This window comes from Phoca vitulina, unplaced genomic scaffold (genome assembly GCF_004348235.1).
Source record: "Phoca vitulina isolate PV1807 unplaced genomic scaffold, GSC_HSeal_1.0 scaffold6, whole genome shotgun sequence".
Lineage (NCBI taxonomy): Eukaryota > Metazoa > Chordata > Mammalia > Carnivora > Phocidae > Phoca > Phoca vitulina.
In genome coordinates, this window is record NW_022589709.1 from 66,397,514 (window position 1) to 66,414,031 (window position 16,518).

The 16,518-nt window shown below is 41.9% G+C and overlaps 1 protein-coding gene across 2 annotated transcripts in view; it reads right to left on the reverse strand.

The window, feature by feature from the left end:
• Positions 1 to 10,825, reverse strand: part of MAP3K1 (mitogen-activated protein kinase kinase kinase 1) — a 76,273-nt gene extending 65,448 nt beyond the window's left edge. The window contains exon 1 of one of the 2 annotated variants that reach the window (XM_032404393.1): positions 10,344 to 10,825. In XM_032404393.1, the coding sequence (XP_032260284.1) occupies positions 10,344 to 10,825 (482 nt within the window). Of the gene's footprint in view, positions 1 to 9,267; positions 9,753 to 10,343 lie in introns of those variants that run through there. The other variant, XM_032404394.1, reaches the window with a different exon arrangement.
• Between the last annotated feature and the right edge of the window lie 5,693 nt (positions 10,826 to 16,518).

Here is a 16,518-nt window from a genome sequence, read left to right on the forward strand (position 1 = left end):
TAATGAGGTTTGATACTATAAATTCTGAATCCCAGAAACATGAGGACCTCATACAACAGCCTGGAGATGTCAGTGTACCAGAGTAATTGAAACATATTTTCAAAATTCAAAATAAATTTAGATTAAAACACTAAAACTTTTTCAGGAATATTAATATCTACATTAATTTGTCACATCTTTTATAAACTTTAAGTTTCAATGAAAATAATCTTACTTATGGGGCGCCTGGGTGGCTCAGTCGTTAAGCGTCTGCCTTCGACTCAGGTCATGATCCCAGGGTCCTGGGATTGAGCCCTGCATCGGGCTCCCTGCTCAGCGGGAAGCCTGCTTCTCCCTCACCCACACCCCCTGCTCGTGTTCCTGCTCTCGCTATCGCTCTCTGTCAAATAAATAGATAAAATATTAAAAAAAAAAAAAAAGAATCTTACTTATTACACAAGCAGAATTTAAGAATACTAACAGAAATCCAGAAAATAAGAGATGTAGCCAACTCATTATCTTGAAGGAGAAAAAAGAAATGAAATGTCTGTTTCAAAACACTCTTCATCTTAGAGCATACAGACATGAAGAATGTTTTTGAAGTAATTAAACCAAAAAACTTGCAGTCATCAAGTAACTTGATCAATGTTACAAAGTTGGAGCTTACTGCCTGACTCTTCACAGTCTCACTAGGAGGAAGGTCAGTGTATACCAGTGATGGTGATTAATAAGCATCTTAAAGAAACTGCAGGGTATAAAATGACTCAGTCCCACAAATAAAGCAAAAAAGATTTTCCCATACAGACAATCCACACGACATTTCTACTGAGTACCCTCCAATTTTATGCAATTCTAAAGAACACTTCATTTATTCAGTATCATCAAGGCCATAGGACTACCTCTTCTAGGTAACTTAGAAGCTTACCATTTTGAGGATCAAAATACTTTCTACAACTATCTCGAATGGAAATCCTACTTAAAATATAATAGGCCTTCTAATTCAGTTCACTGAGTAAACAGAAACACAGCTTGTAATGATGAGCCACACTCGCCATTATAAAAACAAACAATCCTGATCACACTCATTCTACATAAGGAAACTGGTACCCAAAAAGTAATGTGGAAAGTTCTGTCATTTAATAAATCTATAATCTGAGAAGCTATCCAGATATGTGGAAATGAATGTTCCCACATCAGGTGTCCCCTGACAGCAATGCTGTGATGTCCTCTTCTCCCTCCCTCTCCTCTCTTGCTGTCAAGTCTCTCTGTCTATACTGCAGCCATCAGGGAACCTGTCTCTTCCTTGTACTGCTAGTCTTTCTAATTGGCTGCTTTTGATCACTGTGTGTTGGGGACACCAAATGGACAAGACCACAAGAATAATATCTTAAATAAGTGTCAGTGAATCCTGAGCCAATGCCCTTGAAACTCTTGTTAAGCGTAAAATCAAAGAACTTCAAAGGACAGATTTCGTTACAGGCCCTTTGGCGGCTGAGAGCCTTTTTTCCTTACTTCTTAGTGCTAAACCATGTTCTAGATAAGGGAGGCTGTAGGATTTAGTTACCACCAGTACTTTAAAGTGTTTTCTGTTACGTGGGCTCTTGGTTCCTAAAATTTCATACAGTATTTGCTTAGCAAATCTTTTCTTCAATGCACACGTGAACTTCTATTTACTCCAAGATGAATTAATATTAATAAAAAATTAATTTTGCATGACAGTAGGGTTATTGGGACAAGAATCCCAGAAGTGGTATTTTAAGTTTACATTACGAGTACTTGAAAGAGAACAATTACATTAATGCATAACACCTTTTTGAGCATATTTATACTCATATATACATAAATATACTCAAGAAATAAATAAATACTCAAGGGACAAGAACCCTAAAATGGCATCTTGAGCTTATATAACATTCTGAGAATTTGAAAAAATGAATCATTATAATAATGCATAACCTTTATGTGTATATTTATGTATATATGAATATGAACCTGAGTATAGATATCATATATACATAAATATACATACACACCCATTTTCACCTCCCTAGTAAGTGCAAAAGAATCACATACAGATAGTAAACTCTTCAAACCTATAGCAGATTATCACGCAGTACAGCAGTCTCCCCTTATCCACTAGGGACACATTGCAAGACCCCAGGTGATGCCTGAAACCACAGATAGTCCCAAACCCTATATATACAATGTTTTTTCCTATACATACATACCTATGATAAAGTTTAATTTATAAATTAGGCACAGTAAGAGAGTAACAATACTGATAAAATAGAACAATTATTGCAATACACTTTTAAAAAAGTTATGTGAATGTGGTCACTCTCAAAATCTTACTGTACAGCACTCACCCTTCTTGTGATGATGTAACATGATAAAATGGCTACACAATGACATGAAGTGAGGTGAATGACGTAGGCATTGTGATGAAGCGTTAAACTACTAGTGACCTTCTGATGACAGTGTCAGGAGGAGGATCATCTGCTTTCAGACCGTGACTGACTGCAGGTAACCAAAGCCTCAGAAAGTGAAACCATGGAAAGGGGAGGCATGGACTACTATATAGCTATTTCCTCCATGCCACATTAAGCTGTCCTACCTCACTCAAGGCACTTGGAAGGTCTTACAGTCCAGATACCTCCCAATGAATCTATCACAAACTGAGAATTAGGCCACACCAATCATCTAGGCTTTTGCTGTGTAATCCTGTCTCAGCTAGGACCTAGACTACATCTGCCCAAAGGTGTTAAACAAATGATCTATGAGGATGAACTTGTCATGTCATTATTATCCTTACTCATTTATTCCACAAATATTTACCAACGGGCAACTATGGGCCAGGCATTTTGCTAGGTGCTGGGTCGCTATCCAGCCACAGGCACTGCCCACTCAGGTCTTACAGTCTTCTGGAGAAGACAGCCATTTATCAGATGAGATAACAAATGTAAAATCACAACATTGAGAGTAAGGACACTGTGCTGTGAAGCCAGTCTGGGAGATCAGGGAAGAAGAGCTTCCCTGAAGAGCTATCAGGGAGCTAAGATTTGAGCAATGAAGTGCTGACTTGGGACTGGGGAAAGTGTTCCAGCAGAGGGAGCATGCAGTGCATGCCAAAGCCCTATGGCAGGAGGTGGTGTGCTGAGTTTGAAGAAATGAAAGAAGGCAATCCTGCAGAGAACAAGGGCAAGTGTGATCTGAGATGAGCCTGGAGAGGCAGCAAGGGCCAGACAGGGCAGGGACTGAGTAGGGCATGATAAGGATTCTCTGGTCTTTAACCAAATGGCAAGCTTTTGAAAGTTTTTATACTTAATCTTATTTACTTTTCTAGAGGAACATTGTTATAATCAGATTAACATTTTAAAATGATCACTCTGGCCATATAAAATGGAGAACAGATGGGAAGGGAGAAAGTAGGATACAGGGAGCAAGTCAGGAGGCTACTACATCAGTCCAAGTAAGAGACCATCCAAGTCTGGCCTTGGGATGTGGTAACAGGGTCAAATCCCCAGGCTCTGATGGTGGACTAAATACAAGGAGTGGTCAAGGGTAACTCCTAGGTTCTGGTTCTGCCATTTCATGAGCAGAGAATATATTAGTAGGACAAGGTGTAGGGAAAACCCTGAATTTTATTTTAGATATCTGAGTATGGCTATGTCACACAGGCAATTAGGTGTAGGTCTGGAGTTTAGGAGAGGTCATGGCTAGGAAAACAAATTCTGCAATCACTTGTGAATGGTTAATAACTATCTAGAGGCATTAATGGTGGGAATGGAGAAGACAAAATGACAGAAGCCCTAGGATCACCCTAAGGATCTTTTAATATTTATGTTCCAGAGGGTGATGATGGGCCACCAAGGAAGAACTGCCAAGGTTAAGAAGAAAATCAGGAAGGTAACCAAATAGCCCAATAACTAGTCACTTCAAGTATTAGCCCAATAGCTAGTCACTTCAAGTATCAGAAACTCAATTTTCTCAGTATTTGACAGTTTGAGCATGACTCTAATTACTTTGTAACTACACTTAGCTATTAAAATAATTATTTTAAGTTTTACGTTATATAAAATCAGTCAATATTATCAACCACTGATTGTTAAATACCACCTACTGCTACTATCAACATAAGAAACAGTTCTTGCCTTCAAAACTTGCCTTAAACTAGACGATGATTAAAATCACATCAAAGTAAATTGTAATCTTCAGATACAGTAATTTAAAAATAACCACTTCGGGAAAATTAATTCATCCTAACATTTATGGGCACCTAATATTCATGGGTGTCAGACACTAGTCTAGGTACTAGGCAGTGGAATAAATAGTAAGACAGAGTTCCTCATTTGTTAATAACGGATATTTAGTATCAGAATGCTGTAGGACCAGTTGAAGATTATTTTATAATATATCAGTTAAGTGACTATTTAGGCAATAACAAAAGGTAATGATCATGTCTATTTGTCAGAGCAAAGTCTCCACCCAGTATCTACTCTCTCCTTATTCCATATACACTCATCATCACTATACTTTCATGTGATAAACTTAGTTAATGCACTAACTACAGCACTGTCTAAGCTCCAAGGACTTCCCCCAGTCTTCAAGAGGTCCGATGGCCTCATTAATAATTCCCGGGTGTCAGACTGTACTCAGAAATATATGCTTGGTGGGTATTAATAACTTAACAGTTCTTGGCACTCTGACATCTCAATCTATTAAACCAAACTAACCAGACTGGTATTCCAAAGGATTCAATCACTAACAATACAGAACTCCCTTCCATACCTAAACATACCTAAACTAACTATGATATGCCATAGAGTAAATTAAGATAAGGATATTTTTTTGATTATCTTACATTCTAGAGCATATTTGACATTTCCTAACGTTTTCTTTTTTTCTTTTTTTTTTTTTTAAGATTTTATTTATTTATTTGTCAGAGAGAGAGAGCATGCACAAGCAGGGGGAGCGGCAGGCAGAGGGAGAAGCAGGCTCCCTGCTGAATAAGGAGCCCCATGCGGAACTCCATCCCAGGAACCTGGGATCATGACCTGAGCCGAAGGCAGATGCTTAACCGACTGAGCCACCCAGGCATCCCCTAACGTTTTCTTAACTAGCAGAGTTGCTGTTACTAATAATAAAGACTAAATTTTAAAACCACCATTGGTATATATTGAGTTCCTTGCTCTCCATACCCCCTTTTAATGTTCTCTTTCAAGAAAGAAAAAAAAAAACCACATCTGAACTCACAGTTCCGTACATATTCCTCTTAAGAGCGTAGGCAGAAATAGTTTGAAACTAATCTATATCTAGATTCCTTTTTCCATTACTCTGGAAATAGAAAAACTACAGCATATACCTGTCCTAAGAAAGGGGAAAGAGACCAAAGGAAAGGAGCAAAAACTAGCAGCCCAAACATACAAGCAGAAAGCAGAACAAAGCCACCACCCTTAACTACTAGCCTGGAAGGCCAATTAATTCCTCAGGAAGTTAGGGAGATAACACTGTATTCACTATAGGAATATAGTGTGGAAGGTTGTAGATGAGACTCAGGGCACTAGTTTTTAATCTGGGAGTTTCTCTGTATTCCCATCTCTCTTAAAGCACTTAATATAGTACTGTTAAACACGTTCATACTAGAACCTACCAAGAGAAACAGAGGCCATGCATCAATGATCTTTTTCTCTACCACCCAGACCATCATCTTGTAGAGATCTGTAAACCTTGGATGAATGAAATAAAAAATAATACAGGAGCAGGGTACAACTGTACTGGAACAATTTTTCTCCATGTGTGATGATTAAGATTCATGAGTGATGTTAATTTCACCTTCTTTAATTCCCTCCACTTATAATACAGCAGAAATCAAAAAAATCTAACACTCAACGTGAATCAATTATTCTCCTTGCCTAACACAGTAAGGTGATCTAAGTACAGTCTACTTGTATTACATATACAAGGCCAGGTTACAGAAAGCTATGCAGTATATACATATAAAGAGACAAATATATTGGCAATGGCACTGGGTAGAGACCTATTATGTTTATTATGACTCCTGCAGAACAAATTCCTCCTTAAAAATTATCAATTTAATTATTAATTTGGAAAAATAAAAGCAGCATAGATGGTGCAAAGAAATGAACTGTGGAGTCAGACTGACCTGGCTCTGTCTTCTAGTTATGTGATCACAGAGCTTTAGCATCACAAATGAGTTTCCCTCTCTTGAAAACAGAAATTACAATGCCTTGGAGGGCTGTAGTGATAATGAAATGAGATACTATATATAACTGGCCTGACCTGCAGAAGGCAAGAAAGGTGACTACATAAAAGGAATCCAAACATATCTGTATACTCAATGAACATGTATTAGCCACAGCTAAAATCCTCTTATAATCTTGCTGTAAGAAGAGCACCTGACTAATCTCACTGTTTTGCAATGAACCATTTACTTTAATTCTGTTCCTGGTTACTTCTTTCATGTTTAAAAATGTCCTTAAATTATTTGTTAAAGACAACTTGGGTCTGTTCCTAAAACTGCACATTTCCTCACATTAATCTTCTACCCATTTACATTTTTAAGTAGCTCTAACTTTTGACTTAGGATATAAAAAGAGGAAAGGACTGAGGAAAACCACCATAGGCAAAGTGTTCCCAAGGTTAGAGGTGCAATATAGTGTAGTTCTTAAGCAGCCTCTGGAGACCATTACTGTTCCATGCCACGTTTTTCTATTGCTTTCTTTACAGAGAAATACCTCTCAACCCAAGAAAATGGGTAACAAATGCAAAAGTTGTCCTTTCTCACTCAGACCACTTCTGAATGCCCTATATTTTCCCTCAGGGGAATCCATTCACCATTAACTGCCTTGCCACCCCATTATTTCTTCTTCTGGAATGCTTATAGCCAGTGTCAAGGACTGATGAGCAGACAGCCTAGGCAAGCTGTAGCTGGTTATTTTGCTCTCTTGAAAACAAAGAACACTCCTTTCTTTCCATGTTTTGAAATCTTCAAGTCAGTAAGTCAATGACCATTTCTAAGACATGCAACATATGCTGGAGGTGCTATAGAAGACAGGAAAGAGTATCAATGAACAGGGCTACTTCCTGGTTTTTGTATCTAACAAAATGGAGTTATTATAATGTACTGGAAATCATACATTAAGGAATGTTGGTTAACCAGTCACCCTTGCCAAAATCAGATATGAAAATAAAACAAAAGTTGGCAACAACTATAGCTCTGATATTTTTCTTTCAGAATTACATTTAATAAGGTTAAGTATAATGAAGAATGCATTAATGTTCTTACCTGATTTAAAATAGAATTTGTAGACAATTCATAACTATGAAACTCACACATTCACATAAGTTACCTTATGTAACTACTTCTATTGTTTCATAAAATCACCAACTTAATTTTTTACAACTTATTTTTAGATAATAATGTTCCTATATCTCCTCTAGTAAAAAGTCACTAAATTATATTTTTAACCTAGCAGCTTCTAAAAGGAAGTGAAAGCTGGGGGCTATATGAGGATATAAAAGCAGCCTATGAAATGGCTTTAGTTTTAAACAAAAACTAACATTAACAAGTACAGCATATCTTGTTCTTTCATGGAGCCAGCAAATTGATAGTTAGGGTTTTTTTAAGTTACAAAAATAGGATAGAGTAATTATATCTACCAAACTCACAACAGCCTGTTCAATGGAAAGTAACACTGTAATTTTTCTTCAAAAACAATAAATAGGAAGAAAAAGTTCTAATTCTGTAATATAAATTAAAATTCCAAACCCTTGGGCGCCACTTACAGGCACAAAACTTTCATTGATTTCAATTATTACCTTAAAGGAGAGGGACAGACAAAAAATCTTTTATTTTTAATATGAATATAACTTACACAATTTATACTTCACAAATTTATTTTCCACATTTTCAGTTTCTACATCTAAAGATCAAAAAAACTGAAGGAAATTCCGAAATTAAAAATCATAGAACTCTCTTTTAAAAATACAACAGGTCTTTAGACAGAAGGGAACTCCAGACCCATACTACTCCTGAAACATTAAAATACTTCAAAATCTCAGTGCTATATTTTTCTCCAGAAAGTACAAATGAAACTACTGTCAAAAAAGTAAAATGTAAAGTTCACTGAACTCTTTATAATCAAAGTATTTATACCAATAGATGCAAATAAACTTCAACCCCACACACAAGGAACTAGAAGGAAAAATCACTGTATTTTCAGGCTTAGAGAATCAACATTTTACTATAAACGAAGTCTGTAGGTATTACATTTGGGGTGAACAAACAGCATTCTGGCTAGTGAAATTCATTTTTTAAAAATGATTATGCTGATTAGCTCCTTATTTCACACACTGCATTATAATCCACTCCTTCAACTAAGAGGGCAAAACCACCTATGTTATAACATGCAAAAATTAAACATGGGTTACTCAGTTCCTCAATTCTATCTGCCTCCACCTTAGTCTTATTTTGTGTGGAGGCAACTCTAAACAACTTCTATACATTATTTTTACAGTGGTTGCTCCTCTAGTATAGTCATAGCTCATCAACAGGACTAGAATGCTGACACTAAATTATTTACTGTATTCAAAAAGTTGCTCTCATAAGAACAGATAAAATTAACTTCTAAAATTTAAGGTTTAGTATTTTTATCTGGAGCTCATTTGTAGTACTAACTGCCTTCAAAGAATTATTCTAGTGAGGTTTTAATCCAATCTTCACAGAAGCAGGAAAGTGTAGAGAAACTTAGCTCTTGTAACACTAACTTATATTTACAAGTGCACACAGAAAACTATCACAGCCACAAATCTTCTTTCCTCTCGAGATTGCCATGGCAGTGCTGACCATAATTTTTAGGGTTTTTTGTTTTTTGGTGGGGTGTGCAACTTCCTGGTAATAAATGAACTGTGGTTTTAAATAAATAAAAATATCAAGCTCAGAAAGTGCCAAAGCACTTTAGATAATTAACCCAAACCAAGGATTCCTATTGTCAAATTCGTCTCACTAGGGAAACAAATCTAAGACACAGTCTTTAAAATACCCAGAATAAAGGTCAGGAAACTCAACAGGGCAATGGTTAACTATCACGAAAACATTTCCAGCAACTCAAAATACTCATCAAGACTACGCTGTGCAAACACTAGTCAGATTTCCTAAAAACAAGGATTACGACTGTCACACTTAAAAGAATTTCCTTTAACATAAAGATTTCCAGTTGCCAAAAAAGTGTCAGGCCAAGAACGGCTGGTCTGTTACCTTACACGTACCGTAATGCATAGGCACGTAGGACTATCTGAGCCGAAGCCCACTGCACTGTGATCCCTGGAATCCCGCAGCCGGCGGGTAGCCGGCGCAGCTGCACGAGCAGGAAGCACCGCACCCCAGCCGCGGTCCCCAGCCACGCCGGAGAGGCTGCGGGGAGCAGTCACCACTGCTTTGAAACTGAATGGCTGACACATCCGGTCCTGGCTCTTACACCACTCCGCCAAATGCACACTTCAAAGGCCAAATTCAAACTCCAAACAGAAGTCACTCAAGTTTTAGTGGCGCTGCGCGCATTCCCAAGAACATGTAGAGCCCCTGAGGGACGCAAAGAGAAAGCCCAAGTCCTAAAATATTCCAAGTCCCGAGTTTGCAGCCCGCCCGCTCGCCCGCCCGCCCACACCGCTTTGACAGAGCCTTCCACCCGGAGCGCCCTGCGGCCGTACTGCCTTCGGCCGGCTCCCGGCCGGGCCCGGGTACCTGACGAGGGGCTCGCCTGTCAAGGTCCGGTGTACCTCACGGCGTTCCCCGACGCCCCAGCCCCCCTACCCGGCCTAAGGCTGGGCTCCGCACCCACCCCGCCCCTTTTTTGACCACCGCCTGTCTGCAGGCTCGGGCCTCACCCCCAGCGATCCCGGGACTCTCGTCTGAGGGCGCCGCCGCCGGGCTGTTGCCCGCCCCCCAGCCCAGCCCCTAGGGCAGCGCCAGGGTCCCGCGCCGGGTCACCTCGGAGAGTCCCGATTCCGGGAGCCCCACAAAGCCAGCCCGGGGCCCCACACCTTATCTCAACGGGTCCCTGCAGCGCGGCTTGCACGCCTGTCACATGTCTGCAAACAATAACAAACTCTCCGGCACGTCCCCGCCCCGGGTCCCCGTTCCGTCCCCCAGGCCAGGTCCGGGCCACCGCCCGACGCCGGAGGGGTCAAAGGGGGTGCCCGAGGGCTCGGATCCCGGCGAGCGGCGCGCAGCCTCGCTGCGCGGAGCCCCGGGACGCAGTGCGCGGTGCCCGGGGTTCATTCATTGCCCTCGTCTGTCCGCCCGCCCCCCAAGTCCTCGCCGCGTCCCCGGCCGCGCTGCTCACCCGGCGGGGGCCGCTGCAGGAGGCGCCTCGGCGGCGGGCGTCCGCTTCTCCCCGGGCTCGGCCCCCGCGGGGCTCGGGGCGCCGCTGTCCTGTGCGGCCGCGGGCTCCAGAGGGTGGGCGCCGCCACGGTTCGCGGCTCCGTGAGACTGCGGCACCGCCACAGGCTGGAAACCGCTCCCGCCCGCCGCCGCTTCCGAGGGCTCCGGCGACGGGGAAGTGGAAGAGGACGACGGCGAGGCGGCGAGGAAGAGCGGCGGCTCCGGCAGCTGGTCCAGCTCCACACTCCGCACTTTGCGCAGCTGCCGCCGCCGCCAGTCAGCCCGCTCGCGGCCCCCGCTGCCCGCCTCCCGCAGCAGTCCCGCGGCTGCCGCGGGCGCGCTGCTCGCCTTGAGAGCCCCTCCGCCGCCGCCCGCCTCGGGGCTCGCCGCCCCGGCGCCCGGGAATCCCGACGACGAGGCGCGATTCCCCGCCGCCGCCGCCATTTTCTCTCGCGGGCTACATTCGCTCGGCCCCTGCGAGGGAGGGAGGGGGCGGGGAGAGTGCAGGGGGAGGGCGGACCGGCGGGCGCTGCGCCGCTAGCGTAGAGCCGCCTGCGCCAACTGCGTGAGCAGGGCCCGCCGGGTGCTTGGCCTGGACGGTCTGGCAGGCGCACCGGCTCCGGCCCGGGGTGGGTGGGGGTGGGGGTGGGATGGCGGGGAGCAGGTGGAAGGAGTGGGCTGTGCGCCCGGCGTCGCGCGCGGGCCGGCGAAATGGGCTGGGACGTAACCGCCGCAAAGGCGCCCTGGGCTTAGCGTGCTGCACTCGCTGGGCGCCAGGTAGTCCCGGGCTGCACCGGCGAGAGGAGGAGCCTCGGCGGCTACAGTGCGCCGCTTCCTCTCCGCCGCAATCTCGGTCCGGTTCGTCGGGAGGTCGCCCAACGAGAGTTGCAGTTCGAACTTAGGTGTGTAGTGCGTTGAAGGGGATGCAGGCGAGAGGGTTTGCGGTCTGTCATTCTCACTGCCCTTTGCGGTGGGCGTCGGGGAACCCGGGCGAGGACCAATCCTCCTCCCCCACTCCGCGCGGGACGCGCAGGTGGCGCCCTGAGTTGTCGCCTGATGCAAAGCGAAAGAAACCCAATGTTTAGCAGACGTGCAGCCGCGCCCCCCCCCCAAAAAAGTTTTTTAAAAAAACCTTTTCTCCTCTTTTGTCCTCCTCTCCCTCAACACGAGCTACAAATAAAAATTTCAAAGTTTTCTGGGATCTCTTGTTCACAACCTGAAGTCACCGATTTGGGACATCCCTCTCACCTCTTTCTCCGCCCCCGCTAGAGAGAGACATGGAGGGGCGGAAGTCCTTGTACATCTTTATTTTTCCCTCCGCTGTTTTTGGGAAAGGCAGCAGTATACAGGACCACAAAGAGCATGTTAGGGGAAGGAACCTAGGCTGTGCCAGAAAGTGCTCGATAATGTCATCCTCGGCCAGGTTTTGGCCCTCCCCGAATCCGATGCTTCTGGCGGCACGTCCTTCTTCCCGGCAGGGTCGGGTCACCGTCCGGGTTCCATCCGCCCCCACCCCTGCAGTCCCCCCGACTTGCCTAACGTGGCGTTCCGAACCCTTCCAGTCCTTGGGGCAGTCTCGGCGGTAAGGAGCCTTGGAATGGAAAAAGCACCATTTACATGTTAATGATTTTCGACCTTTCTTCTGACAAGTAGAGCTTCTGTGTGGCGTTTATTTCTCCCCTCTCTCCTTTTCCTCGAGCTGATTTGTCTGTGAGGGGAAACCTCCCACAACCAGGGACATGCATCCCTAGATTTATTTTGTGCACGTTAATTAAGACATGGGGGTGGGTGGGAGGGGGAGGGTTCCTCACGAACAGAAGGAGCGCTATCTTGTCAGTGTTCATAGAATTAGACGTTAAGTCAGTACTGTCTACAAAATAATTCATTTGACTTCTTGAAACTAGGTAAAATGAAAGTCTCCTTCCCGACTATAAATGTTAACTGAGGAGGGTGGTGATATTCGAGGGATTTTTAAAAATGGTATTGATTTTATATTAGCTCAATATTTTGAGTACTGCTGCATCTGCCGTAAGATAGTTTTAGATAGTTACATTCAACGGTACAAATTTTGGAAAGTTTAGATAAATCTGTTAAAATTTGAAGTCTACATTTAGGCTATAATTATACACTCTTTTAATGGTTGCCAAGTGTATCATCCAAGCTAAACACTAGTTATTTCCCAGGTCTTCCCAGATTGCCACACCCACCAAATCCTAAATTGAAAAGGATAAACTTTCCTCTTTCCTATTTAGATTGAAAAACCTTTAAATGGCATACACATACTCTGGTACCTGTAAATGAGAAAAGCAAGTGGACGCCCTTAGCCTTTCAAAATTGTTCCAGTTTTAAAGTTTGGCCATAGTAGCAAAGTAGAACAAGATTCCAGCAAAACTCTTTATTTGTACCAAACACAACACTGTCAACTAGCCCCAGTTCTCCACACCACCATGGAGAAACCCCAGTACTGGTCTTTTGCCGAGTTTTTGATGCTTTAAGTCATTTTGCCCTTGATCTTTTATGTAAATATTTGGGTTGTCATTATGCATCTGTACACTGACAAACTGATTTTTTTTTTTTGAGAGAGAGACAGGGAGAGAGAAATAATCAAAGGACATGCTTGACTGCAAAGGATGTTCTTCCTCTGTCATATGTTAATACAAAGTCTCTAACCCATGGGATTGCTACTGTAGTTTCTCTGTCTTAAGCATGGTTAGGACTCTAGCTCTGGTTTTGGTGCTGTTGGCTCCTGCTTTATGTTACTGCTCAAATGCATATCTTCAAGTGCCTTATTTTGATTCCTTTAATGGCATAAAGGAGACTTGTGTCTTTTCAAAGGTTGTTTGTGCACTGAAAATTCCAGTTACTATTCCCAAGCTCTTTAGTTCTATCCTTTCTTAGATACAAGCATTGCAATGATTACATTTATGCCATGAAAACTTTGCTAACCTTTATGCCGGTGCTTTACAGATCACTGCTTCTACACAGTGCTTCTGGGAATTGTCACACTTCAGTTCCTACACACGTTAATTTGGAGTATCTAGTTTAATGTTGGTGCATTTCTTGGTTGTGTATAAATATCACTGACCTTAGAATGAGCAGATTTAGTATGCACCAGCAGAAATATTTCAGACTGTACATCATTCATCATATATTTATTAAACACCTAGCCCCTACCATGCACATGCAAGGATTTTTCCTCTTCTCTGAAGATAGTATTTGTTGTTTTTCATATTTACAAAATTAAATAAAACATTCCTATCTGCAAATATTTTTATTAGGTATTTATCAGGCTGACTCTTAGAGGATTTCAGATCCGTGTGGTTGTGTGTGTGTGTGTGTGTGTGTGTGTGTTTTCATGCTTGTTGGTAAGATCTATGTCTTAGGTTGACATAAAGAGTACGAATGTAACCTGGAGAATGCTTGTGTTCTATTAGGCTTATATATATTTATATATTTAATACAGAATACGTGCTGGAGAGTTGGGCTAGAATTTGGTTTCTCCACTTTCCAGACACCATACTTCCAGGTGTTTCTACATGTTCTAAGTCAGGAAATCTTGTCATTTGTGGGGTAATTGGCCCCCTACAAGGACAGTGTAGGTGACATTATGGTAGAAAGTTTCTTAAGCAGCCTCCACTTAGCTGATTCGTCCAGCAACATTCCCAGTGTGGCGTACAACATGCAGAGGGACGCCAGAGCACAATGAATGCTCATGGTGCCTATACACTTCTCCCTCCAGGTGAACTGTGGGCCCCAAGAAAATCTGTCCTACTTGTTCCCAAACCTGATTATACCTATTATAACTGTCCTTATGAAATTTAATTAAACACTTAAATTATTAAATTAATAAAACATGGGTATGTGAATGCAAAAAGAACGTTAGAAAGCTAAGTTAAATGTTTTGGAAAATGAAAGAAGGTGAGACACTGAAAAAAGTCTCTCTTAGGGCGCCTGTGTGGTTCAGTTGGTTAAGACTCCAACTCTTGATTTTGGCTCAAGTCATGATCTCAGGGTCATGAAATCAAGCCCCCGGGGGTTGGGCTCCATGCTCAGCAGGGAGTCAGCTTGAGATTCTCTCTCTCCCTCTCCCCTTTCCCCTCCCCCCTCTCTTTCTCAAATCATATATAAATAAATCCTTAAAAAAAACTCTATCAAATTAGTTGTGGATGGGATAACTGTAAAAGATTGGGAAAGCAAGTATCTATCAGTTCTCACTTTGCTTTAAAAAACTAAAAGTGAAAATTGTAGACAGTGAGATATGTGACATAGATACATGAAACTCTAAATAGCGAACCCACACGCAACAGACCAAGGTCCTACAGCCAAATACTGGTTAAAAAACCCAAACCATATAAAACAAAATCCTGTTATTTATGTTTTAAGCTAAAATAAGATATTTAAGATATATATATCTTATAAACATACATAAACATATACATATTTATGATTGCTTTTTATTAACCAGCCATCTAAATATTTTTCATATATTTGCATGTACTTAAAATCAGAAACTAAATTTTGTTATAAATAATGAAAAACAGATGAATTAGGTTTTTCTACTTCAAAATAAAACTATAGCTTATGAAATTGATCTCTCTCACAGTTAGCAAAATTCTGCTACCTTTACAACTCTGCACTGATTCTTTGAATTCTTTCAATGAGTCATGTTGGTTAATGTTTTTGATGTATGGTGAGGTGTTCTTTCTCCATTTGACTTTTGTGGTTTATTTCTGATTATTATTTTTGCAAAAAGTATTTGAAGACTTCATACATTATCTCAAGGTCCTCCTGTAATACTCAGTTGCTTTCTTTGAACTGATGTCCTTGTTGGTTTCCTCTTCCTTTGTGGTCTGCTGGTTCAACTCTGTTGAATCCTATAGTGAAAAGGCTTTACATGTGAGCTGAGAAGTTCAGTACCACTTCCAGTGGCTTAATTAACTTCTGCGTCTTTTGCAACATTTGCACCTCACTTTGCAATTGATTTGCATTGTTTTGGGGTGAAAACTGCTAAACAGGTATACAAAATTGGCATCTACTAGAGCAGTACTAATAAAATTTAATGCAAGCCATAAATACAAGTCACATATGTGATTTAAAATTTTTAGTAGCCACATTAAAAAATAAAAAGTGAAATTAATTACAGTATTGTGCTATTTTATATAATACATCCTAAATATTACTATTTCAATATGTAATCAATATATAAAATATTATTAATGATAACTTCTACCATTTATTTTTGTACTAGATCTTTGAAATCTGGTGTGTATTTTATACTTCAGAACATCTCGAACATCATTTTGGACTAGCCACATTTCAGGTGCTCAAAAGACGCATGTAGCTAGTGGCTGTGATTTAGGCAGCCCAGTCCTAGAGCCGTTGTACCTAACAGGAGTTTGATATGCTCCTAAATGCCTGGTTAGGCCAGATTGGGGTATAATTAAAAATATCCATGTTTATGTGTTCAGGAAATAAAAAATCACAACAGATAGAAATTGGTAACATATAAGTAAATTACTTTCTACCTCCGGTGGTTAACCTTTCAAATAAATTTTAGGCACTATTGTCAGTTATTTTTCTAAACTGCAGTTCTGATTCTGTCCCTTCTCCTCAAACTCTTTAATGGTTCCACATCACATAGAGAATAGAATCCAAATTCCTTCTTTCATTCATTCAACAAATATTAAGTGCATTTTCTCCTATGTGCTAGTCACCATGCAAAGCCCAAGAATACCATAGGATTGAAGTAGCAGATATGCTTTCTATCCTCCTGAACCTCTCAATCTATCTCCTCCTTCTACTTTCCACCATTAATTGTTCTGCTCTCTCCATTCACCCTGTCCTGAGGCCCCGGCTCCAGCCACAAGTGTCTGTTCCTTTGTTCCAGCCACAAGTAACATTAACCAACAAGTATCTGCTCCATACAGTTGTAGCTGGGAAGCAGCTGCCCGGCCAGGACTGTTTCCCAGCCGTCCCTGCAGTTAGATATGGCCATGTGACTGGTTCTCATCAATAGAATGTGAACCATGGCTTTAAAGGAATGGCACTGGCTGGATACAGATGACTACAATGCCCCATGGGATAGCAGAGTCACAGAATGAAAGGGTCCCTGAAGGACTAGCTAGAGGACAGCCCCT